We start from the raw sequence: 22,179 nt of genomic DNA, 5'->3' as shown, positions 1-22,179 counted from the left end.
TGCCACGATGTTGAAATTCAATCCATTTAAAACAGTTGACGATATAATGTTGTCGAAATGGACTGAAATGCTTAGACTGAAGTAAAGTTAAAATACAATCCACAAGTTTATTAAAATGAATTTCATGTGTTACGACATTTTCATTAACTAATGTCTCCTTTTCCATAAAATGAAGAGCTTCTGCTTACTTGTCAGAGATATCCAAACTGGCATGTTTTAATTTTATAAAATTTTTAACAATTTGGACCAACCGATTTCATTTGCACTGAAAGTTAAGAAGGACATAGGTTTATCCAATTGTCTGATCATCGCAAACTGATCTCTTTTTCGTTGTGTCCAGTAATAAGTTGAATTAAGAATCGATTTCAGAAACGCTAAATTGTTTTCAATGCAGTTATTGATGTATTCTTGAAATTGGAGTTGTTCTTTGGTGAGCTTTGTCCTTTCTGACATATTTAAAAGCAACTGTTAACGAACCTCGAGTCCTTATGCTCTTTATTTTCATGGCCCTATAAAGATGATGATAAGGCATCACTCCTAGCCGATCTGAACTATACATAGATTGAGAAAACACTTTTCTCCCTCTTGGTGCTTGATTGTTCAAGCGAAAGAAAGTGGTTTTGAAGATTTTATTTTGAATACTTAAAGAAGGTTATGTTGGTTTATGTCACTAATTCGGGATGTATTCAAGTGAAAAACGGTATGTCCGTAATCTTGTATGCTGTAGATTACGAAAACCATTTTATGCATGAATCCATTAGTCTTGGGTGTTTATCCCCCACCTACCACTGTTTAAAACAGTGGTAAGTGAGGGATAAACACCCACAGTAAACTAAGACTACCCACAGTGGGCTAGGCATGTCAATCACTACTACTCGCAACAATCAGTTAGGAGAGTTATCAGATTGTAGTCTTATGGGTGTTTTTTTTTTTTTTTATTAATTTTCATAATTTTACTAGCATAATACTTTTTTTTTTTTTTTTTTTTTTTTTTTTTTTATTGGATAATTTTAAGTTTCCAAGCATAATACAATGGTTTCCCTCATATGCCATAGTAATTAAAATTGTAATTCATTGCAGAAGTGTTTTCTCAATCTATATATATCATACAATGCACTAAACCTCGATTTGAAAGAATGACATCAGGCGCATTGATATACCCTGAAAAATGCAAGTATGCTGGATAAACAAACAAATAAAAATGGTTTCTCTTATTTCACAGAAGATGATTAAATAAATTAATTTTCATATTTTAACAGCACATTTCTTGTTTGCATATATATTATTCACTCTCTATGGAAAGTGGCGCATTATGGCCTTAGCTGGCAATGCGCCATTAAAAATCAAATCAAAATCAAACTCTATGGAAAGATGATAGCAGAAGGTTCAAATTTCTTTCATTGTTCAGTGAATGTTTTGTGATGGAGCATTACAAGAAATGCCACCAATATAACTGAAACCAAATCACTTGTGAGCTGATTGTAAGAAAATATTGGAATTGCTTTTATGTTACAGCTTCTCATGCAAGTGCTAAGTGTGGAAAAAAAAAAAAAGAAGTAATTTTCCTAATGTGTTAAGCGCTTATTAGCTTCAGTGTGTCTTGCTGGCTCATTCACGTGTAACAACTCTACTTCCAGTAAAGAAATTTTCATGAAATTGCCAAACCATTCCATATTTCATTAAAATCAGGCAAATTGAAAATGAAAGTGTGTTCAGCCATTATTAGTGGAAATGTAGGATTGACACGATTTTCATTAAATGTTCTTTGGACCCTACAAAGGTGTTTATGCTATCAGATTTATAGAAATTTTTCTATAAATTTGATAGCAGCTCTCATACTTTTTTAAAATTTCAAGGCTTATTTACAATATTCTTAGGGACCTTTGTAGATAGTTTCATGTTGATAAATTGACTTGTTTTCCCCCTCTCCCATTGTGCCAGAAAAACAGTTGATCAATCAATTCCCCCCCTCCCCACCAACTTAAGAAGTTCTGATACACGAACCAACTTCACGGCTACTCATCACATAAATTATCAGTGGGTGCTGTCAGATACATTAAATATTACCTGTTCCCTAAATATTTGCATTTTCATGTTTTCCAGTATTAAATATGGATGAGTTTTGTTTCATTAAGTTTTTCTAGACAATAATTCATAGGTATTAATGCAGTCCACCTCTGGGCTACCAAAACTACTTTACTTCATCTTTACATTTCATGTTCAAGAATAGATAAATGGAAGAATTCGTACATATTGTAGAAAGGATAGATGGAACAGGACCAGGGTATGTCTGCCAGGGGCAAAGGTTGATGACGTTGTAGAGCAGATATCATCTTTTAAGGGCACAAAAGGTGATATAGTTGTACATGTTGGCACTAATGATATTAAGAGTAGGAGACCGACAGAATTACTTAACAAGTAATTCTGTCGTAACAAGTAATTAGGGTTGAATTTGAAAGTGTCTGCAATTCTGCCCAGACACGATAGGAGGGAGTATATGATGAGAGCCTTGTCAATCAGTTCGGCCCTGGAAAGATTGTGCAAGGCTCAAGGGGTAGAATTTTTTTCAGCCTGGACTGTACTTGTTAACAGGAGAGATTGCTTCTACAGGGATGGGATACACTTAAATAGAAAGGGTGCAAGAATATTTGCTGATGCTATCGAGGCAGTGTTAGGTGGGTCGGAAAACTGATAGCTTGGGGGGATACAAGGACTAATAGTTTAACAGTAGCCGTAGGCAGAGGTGAAGGTGATTCTTGCACAACTTCTATTAGAATAAGTAGCGACCTGGAGAGAGGGGTGTTGGGGGTTTCAGGGACGGATGTCAGTCATCGTGAAACAGGTGGGTATATGGGATGTGTTAGAGTGGCTGGGAATAGGAATAGGTGCATGTATACTTGCATGTATACCAATGCTAGAAGTATAGTAAATAAATTTGATGAATTTGAAGTGTTCTCAAGACATCAAAGGCGGATATTGTTGGGATATCAGAGACGTGGTGTCACACAGATATAAGGAATGCCGAACTGGCATTTGGGGAGTACAATGTGTACAGAAAGGATAGACAGGATAGGAAGGGAGGAGGTGTTATGCTGTTAATAAAGAAAAACATAAAATCAAAAGAAGTGCATCCAGTTGATATAGATGAACAGTGCACTGTTGAGTCAGTTTGGTGTGACATAAGCACTGCGAAAGCAAAAATTAGAGTAGGAGTGTGTTATAGGCCGAATGACTCGAATGAGTACAATGAACAATTGTACAGAGAAATAGAGTGGGCTAGTAAATCGGAATGTCTTATAATGGGGGATTTTAACTTCCCAGATATTGACTGGAACTTGTGGGTTGGGCACTCACACACTAGTCAGACTTTTGTGGATTTATTGGATGATTGTTTTCTGCAGCAGCATGTTCAAGAGGCAACCAGAGAAAGTAATACTCTTGATCTGGTTATCAGCAGTGATCATTCATGTATTAGGAATTTGCAGATAAAAGAACCACTAGGTGGCAGTGATCACAGTGTACTGACGTGGGATTTACTTAAAGATTTAATTACCATCAGGGGTAAAGGAAAGGGTTTTTGCTTCCGTAAAGGCGAGTACAGTGGTCTCCGACAGTTTTTAAATTCTGTACAGTGGGATCAACTGACGATGTTACCAACAGTAAATTCTAAGTGGGAACCATTCAAGGAATTAATCGTGGAAGCTACTAAAAGTTTCATACCTATTAAGAAATATTGTTCAAGGTTCAGGCCTAAATGGTTGTCAAATGAACTTATGAGACTCGTAACAGAGAAGAAAAATGCATGGGATGCATATAAATTATCAAGCAACTCAGAAGCCTATGGCAGATATAAGTTAATCTGTAATCAGGTCACAAAGGAGGTTTGGCAGGCGAAGGCAGATTACGAGAAATCCTTGGGAAAAGATGCTAAGAAAAACAGCAAGGATTTCTTTACTTATATAAACTCTAAAAGGAAGGGGATGAATCTGATTGGTCCACTTGACATCGATGGTTCGACTGTTGATGATACTGCTCAGATAGCAAACAAACTGAATGAGTATTTTGCATCTACATTCACACATGAGGAGTTATTAAGGTTTGAAAATGGCAGGTTATCAAATTGTAGCAGGGTGCTTAATGATCTTGTAATAACTGAGAGCAAAGTGGAAGAGAAATTGTTGAAGTTAAACGTAAGAAAAGCACCTGGGGTGGATGGGATCTATCCAGTTATATTAAAGGAGGCGGCAAAGCAACTAAGCAAACCCTTAGCCATAATTATGAGAGCATCCTTGGACTCAGGGGAGGTTCCCACGGACTGGAGATGTGCAAATGTATCCCCAATTCACAAAGGGGGATCGAAGGGTGACACGAGTAATTACAGACCAGTTAGTTTAATTTCTGTTCCAGGTAAAATAATGGAGTCGCTGGTTAAAGATGCATTGCAGGATCATCTAGACAAGACTGCAGCAATAATTCAGACACAGCATGGGTTTGTTAAGGGAAAGTCTTGTCTGACAAATTTGATAGGATATTATGATGTGGTTACAAAGGAACTGGATGCAAAAAATAATTTTGATATCATATATTTGGATTTCAGGAAAGCTTTTGACACTGTTGCGCATGGAAGACTATTGTACAAATTGGAGCAGAATGGTATTAAGGGTAAGTTGCTACAATGGATAAAAGGATGGTTAAGTGGGAGAAGACAGAGGGTGGTAATCAATGGGTGCTGCTCTTCTTGGACTAATGTTATTAGTGAAGTCCCACAGGGTTCGGTGTTAGGTCCACTGTTGTTTTGTATATTTATCAGTGATATTGATGAAGGTATATCAGGCGTAATGTCGAAGTTTGCAGATGATACAAAGGTTGGCAGGGTTGTTAATGACAGTAATGGCAGTGTGCTACTGCAACAGGATCTAGATAATTTGGGCAGATGGGCTAAGAAGTGGCAACTGAAGTTTAACCTTGACAAATGCAAAGTACTGGATATGGGTAGAAGTAACCCCAGAGAACCATACCAACTGGGTGGTACTACACTTAAGGTGGTAGAAAATGAAAAAGACCTGGGAGTAATTGTGCAGTCAGATATGAAGTTCTCTGAGCAATGTCGACAGGCTGCCTGGGCAGGTCATGGGGTTTTGTCAATGATATATAGGAATTTTGCTAGCAGGGAAAAGGAGGTGATTATCCCTCTGTATAAGGCAATGGTCAGGCCACGCCTTGAGTACTGCGTACAGGTCTGGAGGCCTCATTTTAGGAAGGATGTAGATTTACTTAAGCGTGTACAGAGAAGGGCAACAAGATTGGTGAGGGGAATGAAGGGATCCTCTTACCAAGAGAGGCTTAAGTTCTGCAAATTGCAGTGGCTGGAGACTAGGCACCTGCGCGGTGATCTGATTGAGATATATAAGGCCTTGAATGGGTTGAGCACGCTGAATTCTGATGGGATCCTTCCACTTGTTCAGATTATGAACCTAAGGGGGCATAAATTCAAATTAAGAAAAGACAGATGTACATTAGATGTGCCGAAATTTGCCTTTAGCCAGCGGGTGGTTAATTGTTGGAACAAACTTCCATCTGTCGTTGTGGAAGTTGATAGGTTGAATAAATTTAAGGAGGAACTGGACAGGCATTTGGAGGAAATGGTGTGTTTTTTTTTTTTTTTTTTTTGGCTGATGCTGCATAAGCTCATACATTTGCTTTCTTGCATCACATGCCACTACTACTATATACAGTTTATGCTGCTTATTGTGTTCATGGATAATGTTGTCACTTTTATGAAGTACCAATCAGACCTATACGAATACAGAGAAAAAATTGACATTTATTATAATCAGTGCTTTGATTTCTGTTTTCACTTTTTTTTGCCTTATCATGGTTTATGCATGAGCAGTGGAAGTGATTAAATAACATCCCGATTTGTTCTTAAACTTCAACTTATTGCATGTCTGGTTACTGCTGTTGCTTCATACAGTTTGTATGGTTGTCAGTGTCATTACTCCATAAAAGATAGTACCATATCTGTATTCCTGTCGATCCATCTATTTTACAGTAGATTATTAACCGCCGCTTTGTTAATTCTTGATTTTAAATATTTTCTTTAGTTGTTTTAAATGGGTTGTATAGATTTCCAAAAGCACTGACAGTTTCATTTTTATTGATGACATTCTCATGAAAGAAATAGTGGACTGTCAAATTAAAGTATTATATACTGCCTTAAGTTTAATGTTTTCTTTCTGCCCACTTGCATTTTTTACATACACATTTCTTCTCAGTATTAATAAACAACACTGAACAGTTGCATTATTGTTTCATTGTTTATTATTATCAGTTAGGTTGTATCCTGAAGTGGTCACAATAAGAGGTGCCCATAATGATAAAATAGGAAATACAGCAGGCCCCCCGTTATAACGCGGTTTGCTTTACGCAGATTTGCTATAACGCTGTTCTTATATTATAACCCGTATCTGACTATAACGCTGTCAAAACTCACTGTAACGCTATTTTACTAGCATACAGATTGAAATTTTGGCAAATCCGTCTTCAGTCCAGTCTGTTTTGAGCCTTTTTTTTTTTTTTTTTTTTGGCAAAAGGAGAAAATAGCCACCATGAAATTAACTACAGTAATTATTTTTATAATTTCTACTCTATGTACAAAATTAAAACTTTCAATATGCTCTATTTTCTTGGTGTGGATAGTTTCAAGGGAGAAATTCTTTTTTAGTACACATGCTGAAAAAATTTACCATCCAGTGTCATATGTTGTTACGAAGTCTGCATTTTCTGTTCTGACCTGTAATAGAAAGATACTAAAAATAGATTTACTCCCTATCTCTTCTTTTGTTTTACTGTGGGAACTATAACTTGCGAAATGTTTTTCACACAATCAATCCCATGAGTGCTAAATGCGGTGCTGTTTCTTGTACAGTATTCTCTTGTCTTCTGAACTCTCTCTGACCTTGTGGTCACCCGAAGTACATAAAATTTGTTTGTTTTACTGTTTTGGAAATTCCATAGTCATTCTCCATGACTCACATCATAATTGATTACAGTACTTTTCGTGCAATAAATAACGATTTGATGTTACTGCATGGTAAAATCGAACTTTTCAGATAAATAAAACATTTGTCACCGTCTTCAGCTCACTTGCCAGAGGAATTCTAGATATCATTCAGTGCATACAGTGTTAGACATACAGACAGTTTACTGTACTCGAACATCGTATCACAATCAGTGCAACGCAGTTACATTTGCAGAGAGTTATGGCAGATAAGAATGAAAAAGCAACAATATCTGGACGCGGTACAAAGATTGGAAAGGTAAGAAAAACATTGAGTTTGAAAATTAAAATAGAACTTTTGAAGAGAATTGATTCCGGTCAAAGACAAGTGGATGTGTGCAATAATTTAGGACTGGTAGGTTCAACTGTAAGAACAATCATAAAAAATAAAGAATCAATTTTAGCAACTGGAAAAACAGCTGTTCCCCTGCAGGCAACTAAATTGACCAGGGCTAGCCGGCTATTATGATTGAAATGGAGAAACTTCTACATAATTTTATTGAAGACAACATTCAACGTAGAATTCCGTTAAGTTCAATTATTATTAAAGAAAAAGTGAAGAGCCTATATGAAGATTTAAAGGAAGCTCACCCCGAAAAAAATGTGGAACCATTTAACGCTAGTAAGGGCTGGTTTGATAGATTTAGAAAGCGCTATAACCTGCACAACGTAGCAATAAAGGGAGAAGCTGCAAGTGCAGATCAACAAGGAGCCGAAACTTTCAAAAAAGAATTTGTTAAAATTCTTTTTTGAAAGTTTCTTTTTTGAAATGTTATACTGCTCAACAAGTTTTTAACATAGATGAAATAGATCTTTTTTTGGAAACGAATGCCTAAAAGAAGTTTCATATCGAAAGAAGAAAAAAAACATGCCAGGCTTCAAAGCGGCGAAGGATCGGTTAACTTTGTTGTTGGGTGGTAACGCTGCGGGGAATTTTAAATTAAAACCCCTTTTAGTTTACCATTCCGAAAATCCAAGGGCTCTTAAAGGTTTAGCTAAATCAAACCTACCTGTAATCTGGAAGGCTAATAAAAAAGCTTGGGTAACCAGGCCGCTTTTCATTGATTGGTATGCTGAGTTCTTCTGGCCTGCAGTGGAAAAATATTGTGCAAAAAATAACATTGGTTATAAAGCTATTCTAATCATGGACAATGCGCCAGGACACCCAAGCAAAGAGAGCTTAGAAGACTTGAACAATCACATAAAAGTTTTTTACATGCCTCCAAACACTACGTCTCTGATCCAACCAATGGACCAAGGAGTAATTGCAACATTTAAAGCATACTACATAAGGAACACTTTTTCCCAAGCTATTAAAGCCATCAACACTGAAAATGTACAGAGCTTAAAGGAGTTTTGGAAATCCTATAACATTAAAACCGCCATCTACAACATTTGAAGTGCCTGGGATGAAGTGACTCAGAAAACCATGAATGGAGTGTGGAGGAAAGTTTGGAAAAATTGCATAAAGCATTCTCAGGAACCTGATGATTCCGTTGAAAATGTTAAAACACAAATTGTTGAGCTCGAAAAAGAAGCAGGATCACACGAAATTAACGAAGACATCGTACAAGAGATGATCGACAACGACAGGGATGGCCTTTCTAATGAAGAACTAATGGAAATTATAAAAGAACAAGAGCTTGCTATTGAGGGAGATGATGATCAAGATACTATAGATGAAGAACCGATGAAGTCACTGACTGCAAAAGGACTTAGTGAAGCTTTTGAACACTTCGAAAAAATGTGTGATTATTTCCGGGAGAACGACCCTGACATGGAACGAAGTGCCAAGGTAATAAGAAATTTGAAGAAAGAAATGAATCCCTACATGATGTTATACAATGAGAGGAAGAGGGCCAAAGCACAACCCAAAATTGACACATTTTTCAGTCCAAAGATACGAAAACTCGAGAGCACAGGGCCATCGAATTAATAAATTCATGATTTTCCTTAGTTAATTACCTCATAATTATATGTGTATATAATGTAGAATATTTTATATGTACAAAATTTTGAATATTAAATATTTTTAATCAACATTGGTGCATATTTTCACTACCATTTATTACTGATTAGAAAATATCCTATGTAATAGACCACAACTCACAAATATATATGTTACCTTATGGGAATAGGGCGCTCGCTTAGCGCGGATTCACTTAGCGCTCTGTTTTTCCGGAACGAACTATCAGCGTTAAGCGAGAGTCACCTGTATATTAAAAAAAAAATATATATATATAATATATATTTTTTTTGTAATAGCCAGGAGTCTAAATTTTACATTTATTTTAATAGCAAAGCTGGTTAGGTCTGTTAATTTGCATATAATAACTGAAGTGTTGGAAATTATTTGTGGCAGTGCACCAGTTGGGCAATATGGAGATACATGGAAAATTAAAAATTCTCAGTTGTTTAAGTATTGAGCATCTACTCACAAAAAAAAAAAAAAAAACCACTGCTTTTTAAGAGTTTTGTGAATTTGTTTTTTGTCACTTGTTTACTAAATGTATTAAAAATTAATTGCAGCTAATTGTTTATTGTATTAATTACAGGAAAGTTAAGAAATGCCTGTATTTCATGAATCTTCTATGATTAAAACCAGGAGGAAGATTCATGAAAATACTTGTAAAAGCGGCATCATTTAAGTCATATCTCATATTGTGAATACCTTCACGACAAGTTGCCATGACATTGCACTACTTTGAATAAGTAACGCTTCACCTAAAGGAGAAGGCTATTGTTACTAATTCTCAGTGGATACCACCACTCAGACGGCACCGTTTCAGGGCTATTTGGCCCTTCTTCGGTGGGTGGGTGGGTAGGTACCTAAGTGATGTAATAATGGCAAAACAGTTATGAAATATAACTCCACACCACAATATGAGAGATGCCTGATGGTGTATAAGATGAATTAAGACTATTAATGCATTAGGGCTTATGCCTCAGGCTGCAAGAAAGTTAAGACTATGTACAGGTTAGTGCAAATGCATCATATTAGTACACAGCCAATTCTAGATTAGCAAATTATTTGCAAAAGCGGCATCATTTAAGTCATATCTCATATTGCAAATACCTTCACGACCAGTTGCCATGACATTGCATTACTTCGAATAAGTAACGTTTCACCTAAAGGAGAAGGCTATTGTTACTTATTCTCAGTGGATACCACCACCCAGACGGCACTGTTTCAGGGCTATTTGGCCCTTCTTGGGTGGGTGGGTAGTCTAACTTTAATGCATTAATAGTGAAGCAATTACTTGCTTTTTATATAATATTAATGAATTATTTATTTATTTTCACTTCTGTTAAACACAAAGTGAAAAAATTCAGTTAATTAAAAAAACTATCAGAAACATAACAAAATATGTATATTGCCTAACTTGTTTTTACCGTGGTTTTCCTCTTTGTAAGAACAGGTAAAAATATTGTGCTGTTACCAAATGATATATACAGGCAGTTCTCGCTTTACGAGTTTTTTTTTTTTTTTTTTTTCAAGTATCAACAAAATCGAAAATATGAACATTAATTGCAAAAAATGAATGTTAAACATTCATAGATACCGCATTTCAAACCACGTGCGTAGCTATACAATACAGCATACTCCGCTTTATGATATTAATCTGTTACCATCACATCGCGAAAATATCGTAATGTGAAGCCAATAACACATTGTTTTTTGGTAATTCATTCCACGACCTCGGAAGTTCAAATTTTTGCTATATAACTCCCTAAAAGGTCTTTTTATAGTGTAAATTGTATAAGTTACCAATTCAAATCATTAAATGCACTACACTTTCATTGTTATCTATATTATAAGAACCAATTTTGAATGGCTTTATATTTTTCTAAAGCACATTTCTGGAAGTCACAATCATAAAACAATAAAAACAATTTGCACTTTCCGGTTTATTGTTCTTTTCTGTTACTGCAAGCAATTATAAACTGGATGCTATTGCATGGTAGTAAACTGGATGTTATTTCATTTGTGAAAATACCGATAGCTGGAATTGTGTGGGTTTTTACGTTATTATGGTGAAATGTGTTTGCTCTTTACTGAAATCTTCAATCGTATAAAAAACAAATAAATTTTCAGAATCTTCTCCTCATTCCTTTTTTTTTTTTTTTTTTAAGCTTCATAAACTTGTTACTCCATGCAAATCGTGTTAGTTGCAATTTGTGCATTTCATTAAAAAATGCTTATGCATGCTATTGAAATTTATAAAGAAAAGAGAAGGTTATCTTGGAAACAAATGCCAGCATTTCTGAAGAAGATGACTCCTTGTGCAACAAACCGAGTGCCAAGCCAATAATAAGTGATCGACGAGTGTGCATTTAGTCGATAATGATGAAAAATAAACATTCTTTAACATTTGTAAGTCATAAATAATTTCTCTATTATTATAATTTGCTTGATTTTACAGGCTACTTTTTTCATTTCTTTTTGATAAATCAATCGTTGTTTAAACATAAACTAGCTAACTAATTTCATTGTTGATAACGTAACCCCTATTTTTAACATTATGTCTATGGGAAATAAATTCCCGTTTTACGAGTTTTCGCTTTATAAGCGTGTGCTAGGAACGAATTAACTTGTAAAGTCGAGAACTACTTGTGTATTATTAACTTTAAGTTTGGAGGGGTGAGAGGGATATTCCTTGCCAAGACTTATTTCTGTTTAAAAATTTCTATGAAATGTATGGGACTCCAGTAGAGAAACCCCTTAAACTGCTTTGTCTTTTCAAAACAAGTATTGTTGTATATTTCTTTGTCTGTTTTTATGTGTGTTGTTGTGTATGTAAATAATTTTTTATTTTGTCTATAGTTGAGTAAAAGAAAAAAAAAATTTTTTTTTTTTCTTTACTAATACCTTGTTTTGTAATGTAAGTTTCTTATTTTGTGTGTGTATCTTATTTTGTAATGTAAGTTTCTGTAAATTGTGACCATTTTACAATATGGGTTTTTTTTTTAAGAATATAGCATCTTAAAACAACTTAGATTATACAGGTAGTGAATGTTACCTTTATATGCAATCTTCCCCCTTTCCATTTCTTCCCATTCTCCCTCTCATAATATATATCTTACTGTTATGGGAAGGATAGCAAGTGAACTGCTGAAATGTGTTGATATTCATAAAATAAGCAAATTACATATTAATTATGTTTCATTTAAAATTCTACATCTGTTTAGAACAGAATTTAAGAATATGCTCTCCTTTCCATATTTAGGATGCCCTCGTAGTGCTCCTGATGAACTTGTACATTTTCTTTTTGGTAAGCAAAATTTCTTTGTTTGAATTGTCTTCATATGGAATGAGTAGACAGTTTCAGTGCAAAATGAAATTGATTTCAACCTTATACACATTTATATTTAGATCTCATGAGATATATATATATATATATTGCTATCCTTTTCTTATTAGCTTTTGGCATTTTGTGTAATTTACGCTTCCATCTTCACAATTATCTGACTTATTAATTCTACCTTGCGCGCGTGCGGGCACACACACACGCGCGCACGCACACGCACTCTTATGAAATAGTTTTTTTGATCTATGAACTAAGAAAAATTAGTTTTGTGTATGCAAGAAATGAAAATTATTCAACTGTGTATAATTCAGCCTTAATAATAACATTTGGGAAACGATTGAGAAATGTACAAACTTGTGAATAGATAAGCTGAATTTAATATCATGTTATGAGGGGAGAAAGAGACAGATTATGAAAAGGATTTGCAAAAGTTTTTTTTTTTTTTTTTTTTTTGCATATCTGAACACTAAAGGAAATGAATGAAATGTATTTGGAATTAATTTATTTTGTGATAAGTGAAAAACTCTAGAAGATAAATTGTCATGTTTAAAAGTAAAGAAGGCACAAGGAGCTGATAATATTTATCTAGTTGTGCCGAAAGAAATAACCAAAGAGGTTTAATGCTTATTTATAATGATGACAGCATTTTTTGACTTAGAAGTTCCAGAAGATTGGAAATATGCAGATATCTAACCTATACACAAAGGGATTCTAATAGTTATCCAGGCAAATAAAGACCAGTAAGTTTACTTCTTTTTTTTTTTTTTTGCTGGAAAAATTATGAGATCTATGATGAAGGATGTAGTGTAGGGTCATGTCACTACAGTAGTACCAATAATATAAAAGAGGGTAGTCAATCTGACTGCACTCTTTTGAATAGTCTAATCCTAAGGGAGGTTTTTGGGGTATCACTCCCCAGATGTGGAAAGAGTATTCCATTGTAGGGCAGATTTGAGATTTGTATAGATTTGATTTTTTGCTCTCAGCATTACTTTTCTTTAGAAGAAAAGTAATGCTGAGAGCAAAAGAGAAAACTCAGTTTTTTTAGATGCAGAGGAAGCAGTATTCATTATATGCTTATGCCAGGTGAGATCAAAAGTCAGGGTAATCCCTAATAGAGATATCTGATCTTGTCTAAAAATCTGAGTGTCATTGAAAATAAGCATAAGAGCAGAAGAATCCTTTTAGAAAAATATAAGACAGAACTGAGTTTAGAAGGATTGAAATTAACTAAGTTAACTTGGCCTCATTAGAGAATTACCTGGAGATAAGAATTTAAGGAACTGATGGTGGATATTTGGAAGGTGTACTGCAATGTTCTATCATCAGCAAACTATGGATAGGACTTCCAATCAATGGAAGAAGGTCATTAATATACAAGAGTAAGAGAGTTGGAGAAAGAACTGAACCTTGGGAAACACCAGCATTAAGGGAGAAGTTAGAAGACAAAGAGCCCTCTACCATCACCTGCAGTGAGTGTCAGAGAGAAAACTGGATACCCAATTACAAAAAACAATCGTCAATCCATAAGATGGAAGCTTATTTAGAAGACCTTTATGCCAAACACGATCAAAAGCCTTGGAAATGATAAGAGAAATTGCTTGAGTTTCACCAAACAAATATTTTCATTGAATTTATCCATAAACAAATAACATAAGCCAGTATATCATCAGTGGATCGAGACTGATGGAATCCATATTGCCAATCATTGATCAGATGGAAGGTTTTGAGATAGTTTAGGAGTTGGCAGTTAATGAATTTCTCCATTACTTTGGAAAGAGTAGAGGTAAGTGCGGTGAGACTATAATTGAATGGGAGGGATATGTCATCCTTTTTAGGAATTGGCCAGATATGAGCAAATTTCCAAGCATAAGGAAAAACATCAGTGGAATAGGAAAGTGTAAAAGGCAACACAGAACAGGAGCACAGATGTGGAGAAATGCCATCAGGACCTGGAGCTTTCTTGCATCAAGATTGTTCAAAATACTTCTGACATCCTTTTGACAGAAGACTATACGAGGCATTGAGTGGAGTATATTGGGACTGGTAAGAGGTAATTTACCAAGACTGTCAGTAGAAGAAAAGAAAGATGCTAGTAAGTTGACTTTATCACTAGCTGAAGAAGCAATACAACCATCAGGTTTTAAATGAGGTGGGACCACAGATGAGTTACAGGCAATAGCTTTGGCAAGTGACCAGAATGGTCAACTACTGTTTGGGCAAGAAGCAAGTTTTCTACTCTTAGCCTGTTCAAAATTTAGTTTGGACTGATCGATAATGCTTTACAACTGTTGCAAGCTTTGTTGTAGGCAGAAAATGAACCTGGAGATTTAGATGCAAGCCAATTGCAATATGCAACATTCTTGTCTTGAACAGTTTAGCACATTTATTAGAAAACCAAAAATTTAGGAAAAGGACAAGATTTTTAGGTTGAATGATGATAAAGAATTTCATCCCTATAAGAATAATTTCACTGACGTGATCTGAGAAAACAATGGCATTAGAAGATTTAAAACAGTAATCCAACCAAGGAAAAGAAGAGTGGAAATCTTGCAGATCATCCCATTTTGCATTCTTGTAATGTCAAACAACACTAGTTGAGAATGGCCATGAGGGAAAGACCTCACTAGAGAAGAGACCATTACCAAGTTGTGGCCTGAGGTGCCTAGAGAACCACTCACCTTGACCCTATACTTTGAAGGATCATTTGTGAGTAAAAGATCAAGAGTTAGTTGTATGGTTAGGATTGTCTGATATTTTGATAGGTAAATGAACAATCTGTGCAAGATCATTAGTAATTGCAAGAGCCTCAGCATCTCAATCAGCTGGGTCCATGTGACCGAAATCTCAACCAGCTGGGTCCATATGATTGAAATTATGTAGTTTACTGAAACATAACTGAAGCCACTGAAGTGGTTTTAGTTATCTTTCAATTAGATAGTATGAATCAGAGCTGTAATGCTCAATATGTTCTACGTTGATATCAATATTTGTAAAATAATAAGAGGAGTCTACCCCAATATAGTACGTACTACCCTTCTGTATGATACCCTCCAGAAATTAAAACGAAAAAATCAAAAAACTTACATTAGAGTAAGCTCTTTTTTTTTTTTTTCCATTTTAATTTCTGGACTGTATCATACGGAAGTGTTCTACGTACTGTATTAGGGTAGATTCCTCTTATTATTTTACAAAGTTATCTTTCAGTAAACTGCATAATATTAAGGTATTTTAAATAATGTTTATATTAAAATAATATTAATATTTTGAATAATATTAAGGCAAGTGCTGAGGTGATTAATATTATTATTTTTTTTACTATTTTAATACTATGTACTATATTTTTGATGTTTCAGATAATCACTGTACAGTTACGTTGATAGAAAAAAATTACAGGGAAGACAAGATGATCAAACAGCTTGTTGATGCTGATCATGCTACTGAAGTAGTATGGCTTTTATCTGAGAAAAGCTGAGAAAGCTAAAGTGAATGCAGTTAGAAGCAAGAATTGCTTAAAACAAAATGCATGTAGAAATATTTGCTGAAAGTTGTTTCTGAAATAACTTTATTTTTAAACTTATGAAGCAGGAATATATATATATATGAAATAAATAATATATTTTTGCATTATGTTTGTTTGAAGTTTTAATAGTTGTTACATGTATAATTCTACTTATAGTATGTAACAGTACCATTGAAATCTAAAGAGGAATTAGAAAAAAAAAAAGTTTAGCATAACAAAAGGACAGTTTAACAATCATTAGATATCAATTATCCAGTATGATGAACAGTCATTAGGTTGAAATAATGACTGCTCATTAGAAATTAAATTACTACTTTTGGATGACTGAAATACAAAAGCTAGCTATTAGCATTAGTAGAGGCATTTGATGCAAGAAAGCAAGCTTATGCAGCATCAGCCAAAAAAAAAAAAAAAAAACCCCACTTCCACTTCACCCCTCTGTTCGTTCAAAATACCTGTCCAGCTGAGCCTTAAACTTATTTAGGCTATCAACCTCCACTACAAGGGATAGAAGTCTGTTCCACCAACCAACCACCCGCTGGCTAAAGGCAAATTTCCGCACGTCTATCCTACATCTGTCTTTCCTCAATTTGAATTTATGCCCTCTCAGGTGATTATTCTGAGCTAGAGGAAGACTCCCATCAGCATTGAGCATGCTCAAACCATTCATGTTAGATTTTGTTAGAAATTGTCTGTTAGTTAGAAATTGTTAGATTTTACACATCGGTTTCAATTTCACATAGTATGTAAAGAGATCTAAACTTGTCAACCTTTCTTGGTCTGTTTGTTTCTGAAAATAAGTTTTTAAATGTTTTTATGAAGTGAAGTGGCACTCAGTAGGAGCTATTCATACTGGCAGAAGAGTTCTTAAAAGTTTTTTAATCAAATACAATGAAACCTCCCTTAATTAACAGAGACCTGTCTGAAAGGGACACCTCTTGTTATTGGATATTCAAGCTTGGCTTCCAGCCAGATTGTTAGAAATAACATGTTAAATAAACCTTTCCAAAATTTTTGCTCTCTAATGTGGATGCTTACACTTTAATAAGTGTCCTTTTCATATTTTCAAGCTCCCTAGACGGTACATTTTCAAAGATAATGACACATACGTGTTTTCTTAGGTCAACAGGATTTGCCACTAATCAAGGTCATTACGGTAATACTAATTAGATATGTGATGGTCATGGATTATTCATGAAGCAGATAGCACAATGTCATTAATATACTCACTGCTGCTAGTAAGGAATGTTTACAATGTTATTTGGACTGTGTTGCAGTTTCAGTGACTTTCATCACTTAGCAAGGCAACAAAATTGCCAAACTGAGAGGTGCTGTTACAAGAATTAAAAACAATACTGTAGCAAGTCTGTATACAAGATTCAGTTTGAGGTATTGTGCATAAAAAAACTGTAGGGGCACTGCTGCAGTACAGCCCTTTCTTTTTTGTACTACACTTCAATAAAAACTTGTGATAATTGACATTACTCATAAGCAGTGCTTTTTTTTTTGTAAAAAAAATAGGTGCCGGTACTCATTCTTTGCTATCAAGAAAAATTGAAAATTAAAAGGACATGAGAAGTACAGTACTCTAAAAAAGTATTTCCTGATATTGTTACTTTAGTAGTAATGTTTTTGGAATAAGAACAACAAATTAAGTATATTAACACACAGTTTATTAAGCATAAATTTATTATTCAAGTATTTAAAAAAATCAGTAAAATGTGAGTAAAATAGGTAAATAAATCGGTAAACTACTGATTGCTGTGCACTCAGGATGAAGAGTCCATAGTCACGAATGGTCGTTAGTGTAGTATCTCAAATAGAGAGCTTTATTGTAACTGAAAAAAAGTTTCTAGTACCCCGGCTTGGCCTAAAACTGAGAAACTAACGAATATGTTCTCTATTTGAGTCTTTCCAGTTGTTGTGAATGGCTATGGGTGGGAGAAGCGACTGGAAGGTGAGGGCTGTGCAAGACTACGCGCAAGCGCCTCCCCACCACCACCACCTCAACACTTACTCTCTGAGTACCTCCTTGCTGGGATAACTCCAGCTTTGAAAATTGTTAAAAGGTACTTCTCATCACAAAATTTATAAATGACCTTTATAGAATTATTAACTAACTATTTAGCAACCTTTTTGTCACCAAAAGGAGACTTACTTAGTACAAAGAAGCATGCTATTGAAGTGCAATAAAATTTTTTTTTTTTTTTTTTATTTTAACACAAAAAGTAAATGATAATTTCAATCGGAATAGTTTTCCCTTGATAAGCATCAAATAATGCATAGCTAATGTGATTTTTAAATTTTTAGCTACGTTAGTGACAGAAATAAAGGGGGGACACGAAAATTACATTTTCCTGTCTGATGCCGCCATTTTTAATTTTAAAAATATTGTAAAATTATATTTTAAACCTACTCATTGAGCTCTTTCCAACAATGCATAATAAACATTTTGCCCATGATATACAAACCCATGCAAAATTTCAAGTCAATTGGTTGAGTGGTTCCAGAGATACAATGCTGTGGCAGACGGACAACCGAGTGACATTATAAGGGTTTCGTTAGACTGTGGACCCTAAAAATAATAAGTAAAAATAAATAACATAAGTAAAAATAATTTCATAATAAAGTTTTTGTAGAATATTCCAAATCTTTATTAAGTTCTCATCCGACACCCTTGCCTTTTTTTCTTCTTCTTTGTGTGTCTCTTGCTGAATGACGTTTCCAAAGCATTTTGCTGGATCAAAACGGGTCAGCGGTGGGCCTACAATTTTAAGAAATAGTTTTGTCATCAACGAAGCTTTGGTTGGGCTGGCAATCAGATTCATTTTTGAAAATCCTCGTTCACATTCACTCTATGAAATTGGTATCGTACTCAGAGCATCCATCAAATGCTTCAATTCTTTCGAAACCATCTTTTCAATTAGGTATTTCTGAAATCCATGATATGTATCTCTTTTATTTAACTGTAACCTAATTAACAATTTTTTCTCGCTCAACGGAAAGTATTTTAAATGTAACTTCCAAGGGGAATTCAAAATAATTTGCTATAAAAGGACTTCGTTAAACAGAAGTCCGACTGAGTAATTTAGAATTATAAAAATGGCTATAGTTTTATATTGAAAATATCTTAACAATAAACAGTGAAAAAATGCAAATTAGTTAAATAATTTTAAGCTTATTTGAATAGTAAGTAAACGTGTGAAAAAAATTTATGGATATACTGTATTACAAATTTCAAAGTGCACTGCATCCAAATGTCACACGTCACTGATAATAAAGGTGCCAGTATGCTGTACCATTGTGTACCATCCCAAAAAATGCACTGCTCATAAGTATTTTAGCAACAACAATGTCTAGCTTTTTGACTGAAGAACAAAGGCAATTTTCCTGTACCAATGACAGTGAGAAATGGCAGTCTAAGTAGCTACGTAAAAAAGGCTTTATCGAAGTTTTGTTCTGTGGAATACTGCTTGAAATTTTCCTGTGCATTGCATTGATTGCATATCAGTTTTTTAATAAACAAAGTTTCTTGCTGTTTGTAGTAGGACCCTATTCAGAAATTTATAAAGGGGGAGTTTTGACCTGTTAAGGGAGCGATGTATCTTTTTACATCAAAAGAATTCCTTGTAAGCAAATTGATGAATATTGACTAAAACTAGCAAGCAATCTAATTATCCATAATGAACATGAAATGTTCTAAACACGGCAGTTTATATTAATTTTACTAAAAGTTCATCGAAACACAAATATATATATATATATATATATATATATATATATATATATATATATATACACACACACACACACAACAATAATCAATAAAAAGAAAATAAAAAAAACTGAATAAGCAACCAGTTACGGTGAATTTCACTTTTCCAAATTATTGAAGCTGACTACATCTGTGTATAGTGGACACTTTCTTCTGACCCAGAAGTGTCCACTTTAGAGAGGTTTCACTGTAATATATATTTCTTCATCATGACTTTTGAAAGCTTCAGTGAACAGGGTGAACTGTCATTTCCAAATCTGGAATTAGTTTATAATTCAATTGCTAGTTTGTCATTACTTATAAGAGGGATTTACTGCATCATACGGCGCCTCCATAGCCAGGTGGGCAGGAGCGGCAGTGCGTAGCACACGCTTCTTGATTAGACCGGGTTTCGAGCCCATGCCCACCGAATACAGAGGATGCGGCAAGGTCAGGGAATGACCACCGCATATCCCCGGAACAATATGGCCTTAGTTGCTAATGCTCCTAAAAACCAAATAACAACAACTGCATCATACGTGCTGTTTCTTTTTAAACTTAGTTTGGAGTTCTGGGATGAAAGCATCCAAAAAATTGTGCCTTTCCCTTCCAAGTCTTCTGACTTATCACTCTGCTCTAAAGAAACTTAGTGGCAGTGCTGGATATACACCACCTTACCATTAATATCACAACACTGACATATCTACAAATAACCTTTCTTTACAAAAAACTAATAATGCATGCTGAAATGTTTTGACTTTATGACAGCCTCTAGTCTCTGTGGAACTCTCCACTAGTTTTTGTAAATATCCTCTGATATTTTCCCATTTGGCCTTCAAAGCAGTGACTAGTTCAGCTCTTTTTTTTTTTTTTTTTTGGACAGTCTCTTCTCACGTACCTGATGATACAATTCATTTCAGAGGTGCAATTGGACTGGGGTTAGCCAACTTTTCAGTGCTCCTGTCCTCAAACCAGTACATCGCAATGTGAACTGTATGATATGAAGAATTGTGCTGCTGACACAGGTATGGACCCAGACCATCACACTGCCTCTGCCCAGCTTCTGATGGTCATGCACAGCCTTCCTTTGGTCTAGAGCAGTGATCTCCAAACTTTTTTGGTCATGCACCCTTTTTTTACTTAAAAGAACTAGCGCGTACCCCGCAATAAAAAATTAAATACAGTCAGACCACTATATAATGAAATCGATCGTTCCCTTGAAAAAATTGTTATACAGAAATTTCATTATAAAGAAATATGACTATTTCAATAATGAAAAATACTGTAAATTCAGAAATATAGTAAAAGATGGGAAAGAAGTGGGAATGAATAAATTTTCTAACATTTTAAAACAATTTATTAATACATACATATTGAAAAATGACTACTTACATGATGCCCACAGTTTATTAATACACTTTTAAGAATTATGTCTAAAATATTTGGTTAATTTTTGTTGTACACCGGATTCTATTGTGTACCGTTCATAAAAATATTCACATTTGTTTAAACTTTAAACACTCAGATATATTTTGTGTTACATTTTTTTTCCCACTGAAGGCCTCGATGCAAAGTTTCAAATGCTACTAACATTTGTTTGGAAGGTATTACCCCCATTTTCATCCAACTCATCATTGATATTGTCACTTGTTCTTTAAATAAGCTCCAAAATGTTGGAGGCACTTGAATATTCAGCTACTATAACATCATTATCAACTCCTAACTATTCGTCAAAAACAATTTCTCCATTGATCAAACCTTGCTTGGAACTCTTCCCAAGATTGCTCAATGTCTTCTCATCTCTGTTAATTACCATTTTAGCAAAACCTGCTTTTGCGAAACAATTCTTAATCATTGTTTCCGTCACATCTTGACTCCACACTTTCACTAACTCTGATATGCACATCCACAAATCTATAACAGAATCTATAGGTTGGTTGGTTTCTATTCTCGGTATAATTATTTTCAGTATGCACCTTCAGTAGTGCATTTTCAAATTATTTAGAAGGAAGAAAACAAGCTTCACACTTGCAAGTTTCGAAATTACTGAGTGAAGGTGGGCAGGGCAGTTGTCGACAATCAACACGACTTTTCTGTTTTCTATCTTTCATCATCATCCTATCGAAATTTCAAATCCACTGCTCAAAAATTTTGCTTCTCATTCAAGGTTTATTGTTGCAGTTGTAGTCATAGTCCAACTCCATTGGCTTTACTCCTTTGAAACATCGGGACTGTTTACTTTTGCTTATTACCAAAAGCTTCAGTTTTTCATAACCAGCCATATTTGCAACCAAGAGTGTAATTCTCTCCTTACTATTTTTACCACCTAAATATTTATCTCCTTTAAAAGTCTGTGTCTTGTTTGGCAAACATTTAATTAATAGACATGTTTCATCAACATTGAATGTCTTTGGACTCATAGTCCACCATAATTTTTTTCAAAACTGTTTCAGAAAAGATGCATATTGCATAGCCTTTTCTTTTATTAATAGCCCTGATATTGGCATGTTTTGGTCTTGAATCAACTTCATCC

General features: G+C 34.6%; 1 protein-coding gene across 1 annotated transcript in view; it reads left to right on the top strand.

Moving 5' to 3' along the window:
* LOC150075388 (thiopurine S-methyltransferase-like) overlaps positions 1-15,952 on the top strand; it is an 80,279-nt gene extending 64,327 nt beyond the window's left edge. The window contains exons 8-9 of the mRNA XM_090388836.1: positions 12,289-12,333; positions 15,726-15,952. Of these exons, the coding sequence (XP_090244962.1) occupies positions 12,289-12,333; positions 15,726-15,844 (164 nt within the window). The 3' untranslated portion in view covers positions 15,845-15,952. The remainder of the gene's footprint in view (positions 1-12,288; positions 12,334-15,725) is intronic.
* Positions 15,953-22,179: the final 6,227 nt, after the last annotated feature.

The sequence above is a fragment of the Mastigoproctus giganteus genome, chromosome 14, assembly GCF_048544385.1.
Source record: "Mastigoproctus giganteus isolate SK-2022 chromosome 14, ASM4854438v1, whole genome shotgun sequence".
NCBI lineage: Eukaryota > Metazoa > Arthropoda > Arachnida > Uropygi > Thelyphonidae > Mastigoproctus > Mastigoproctus giganteus.
Note: the sequence above shows the minus strand (reverse complement) of the source record. Positions and strands in the feature narration are given on the sequence as shown.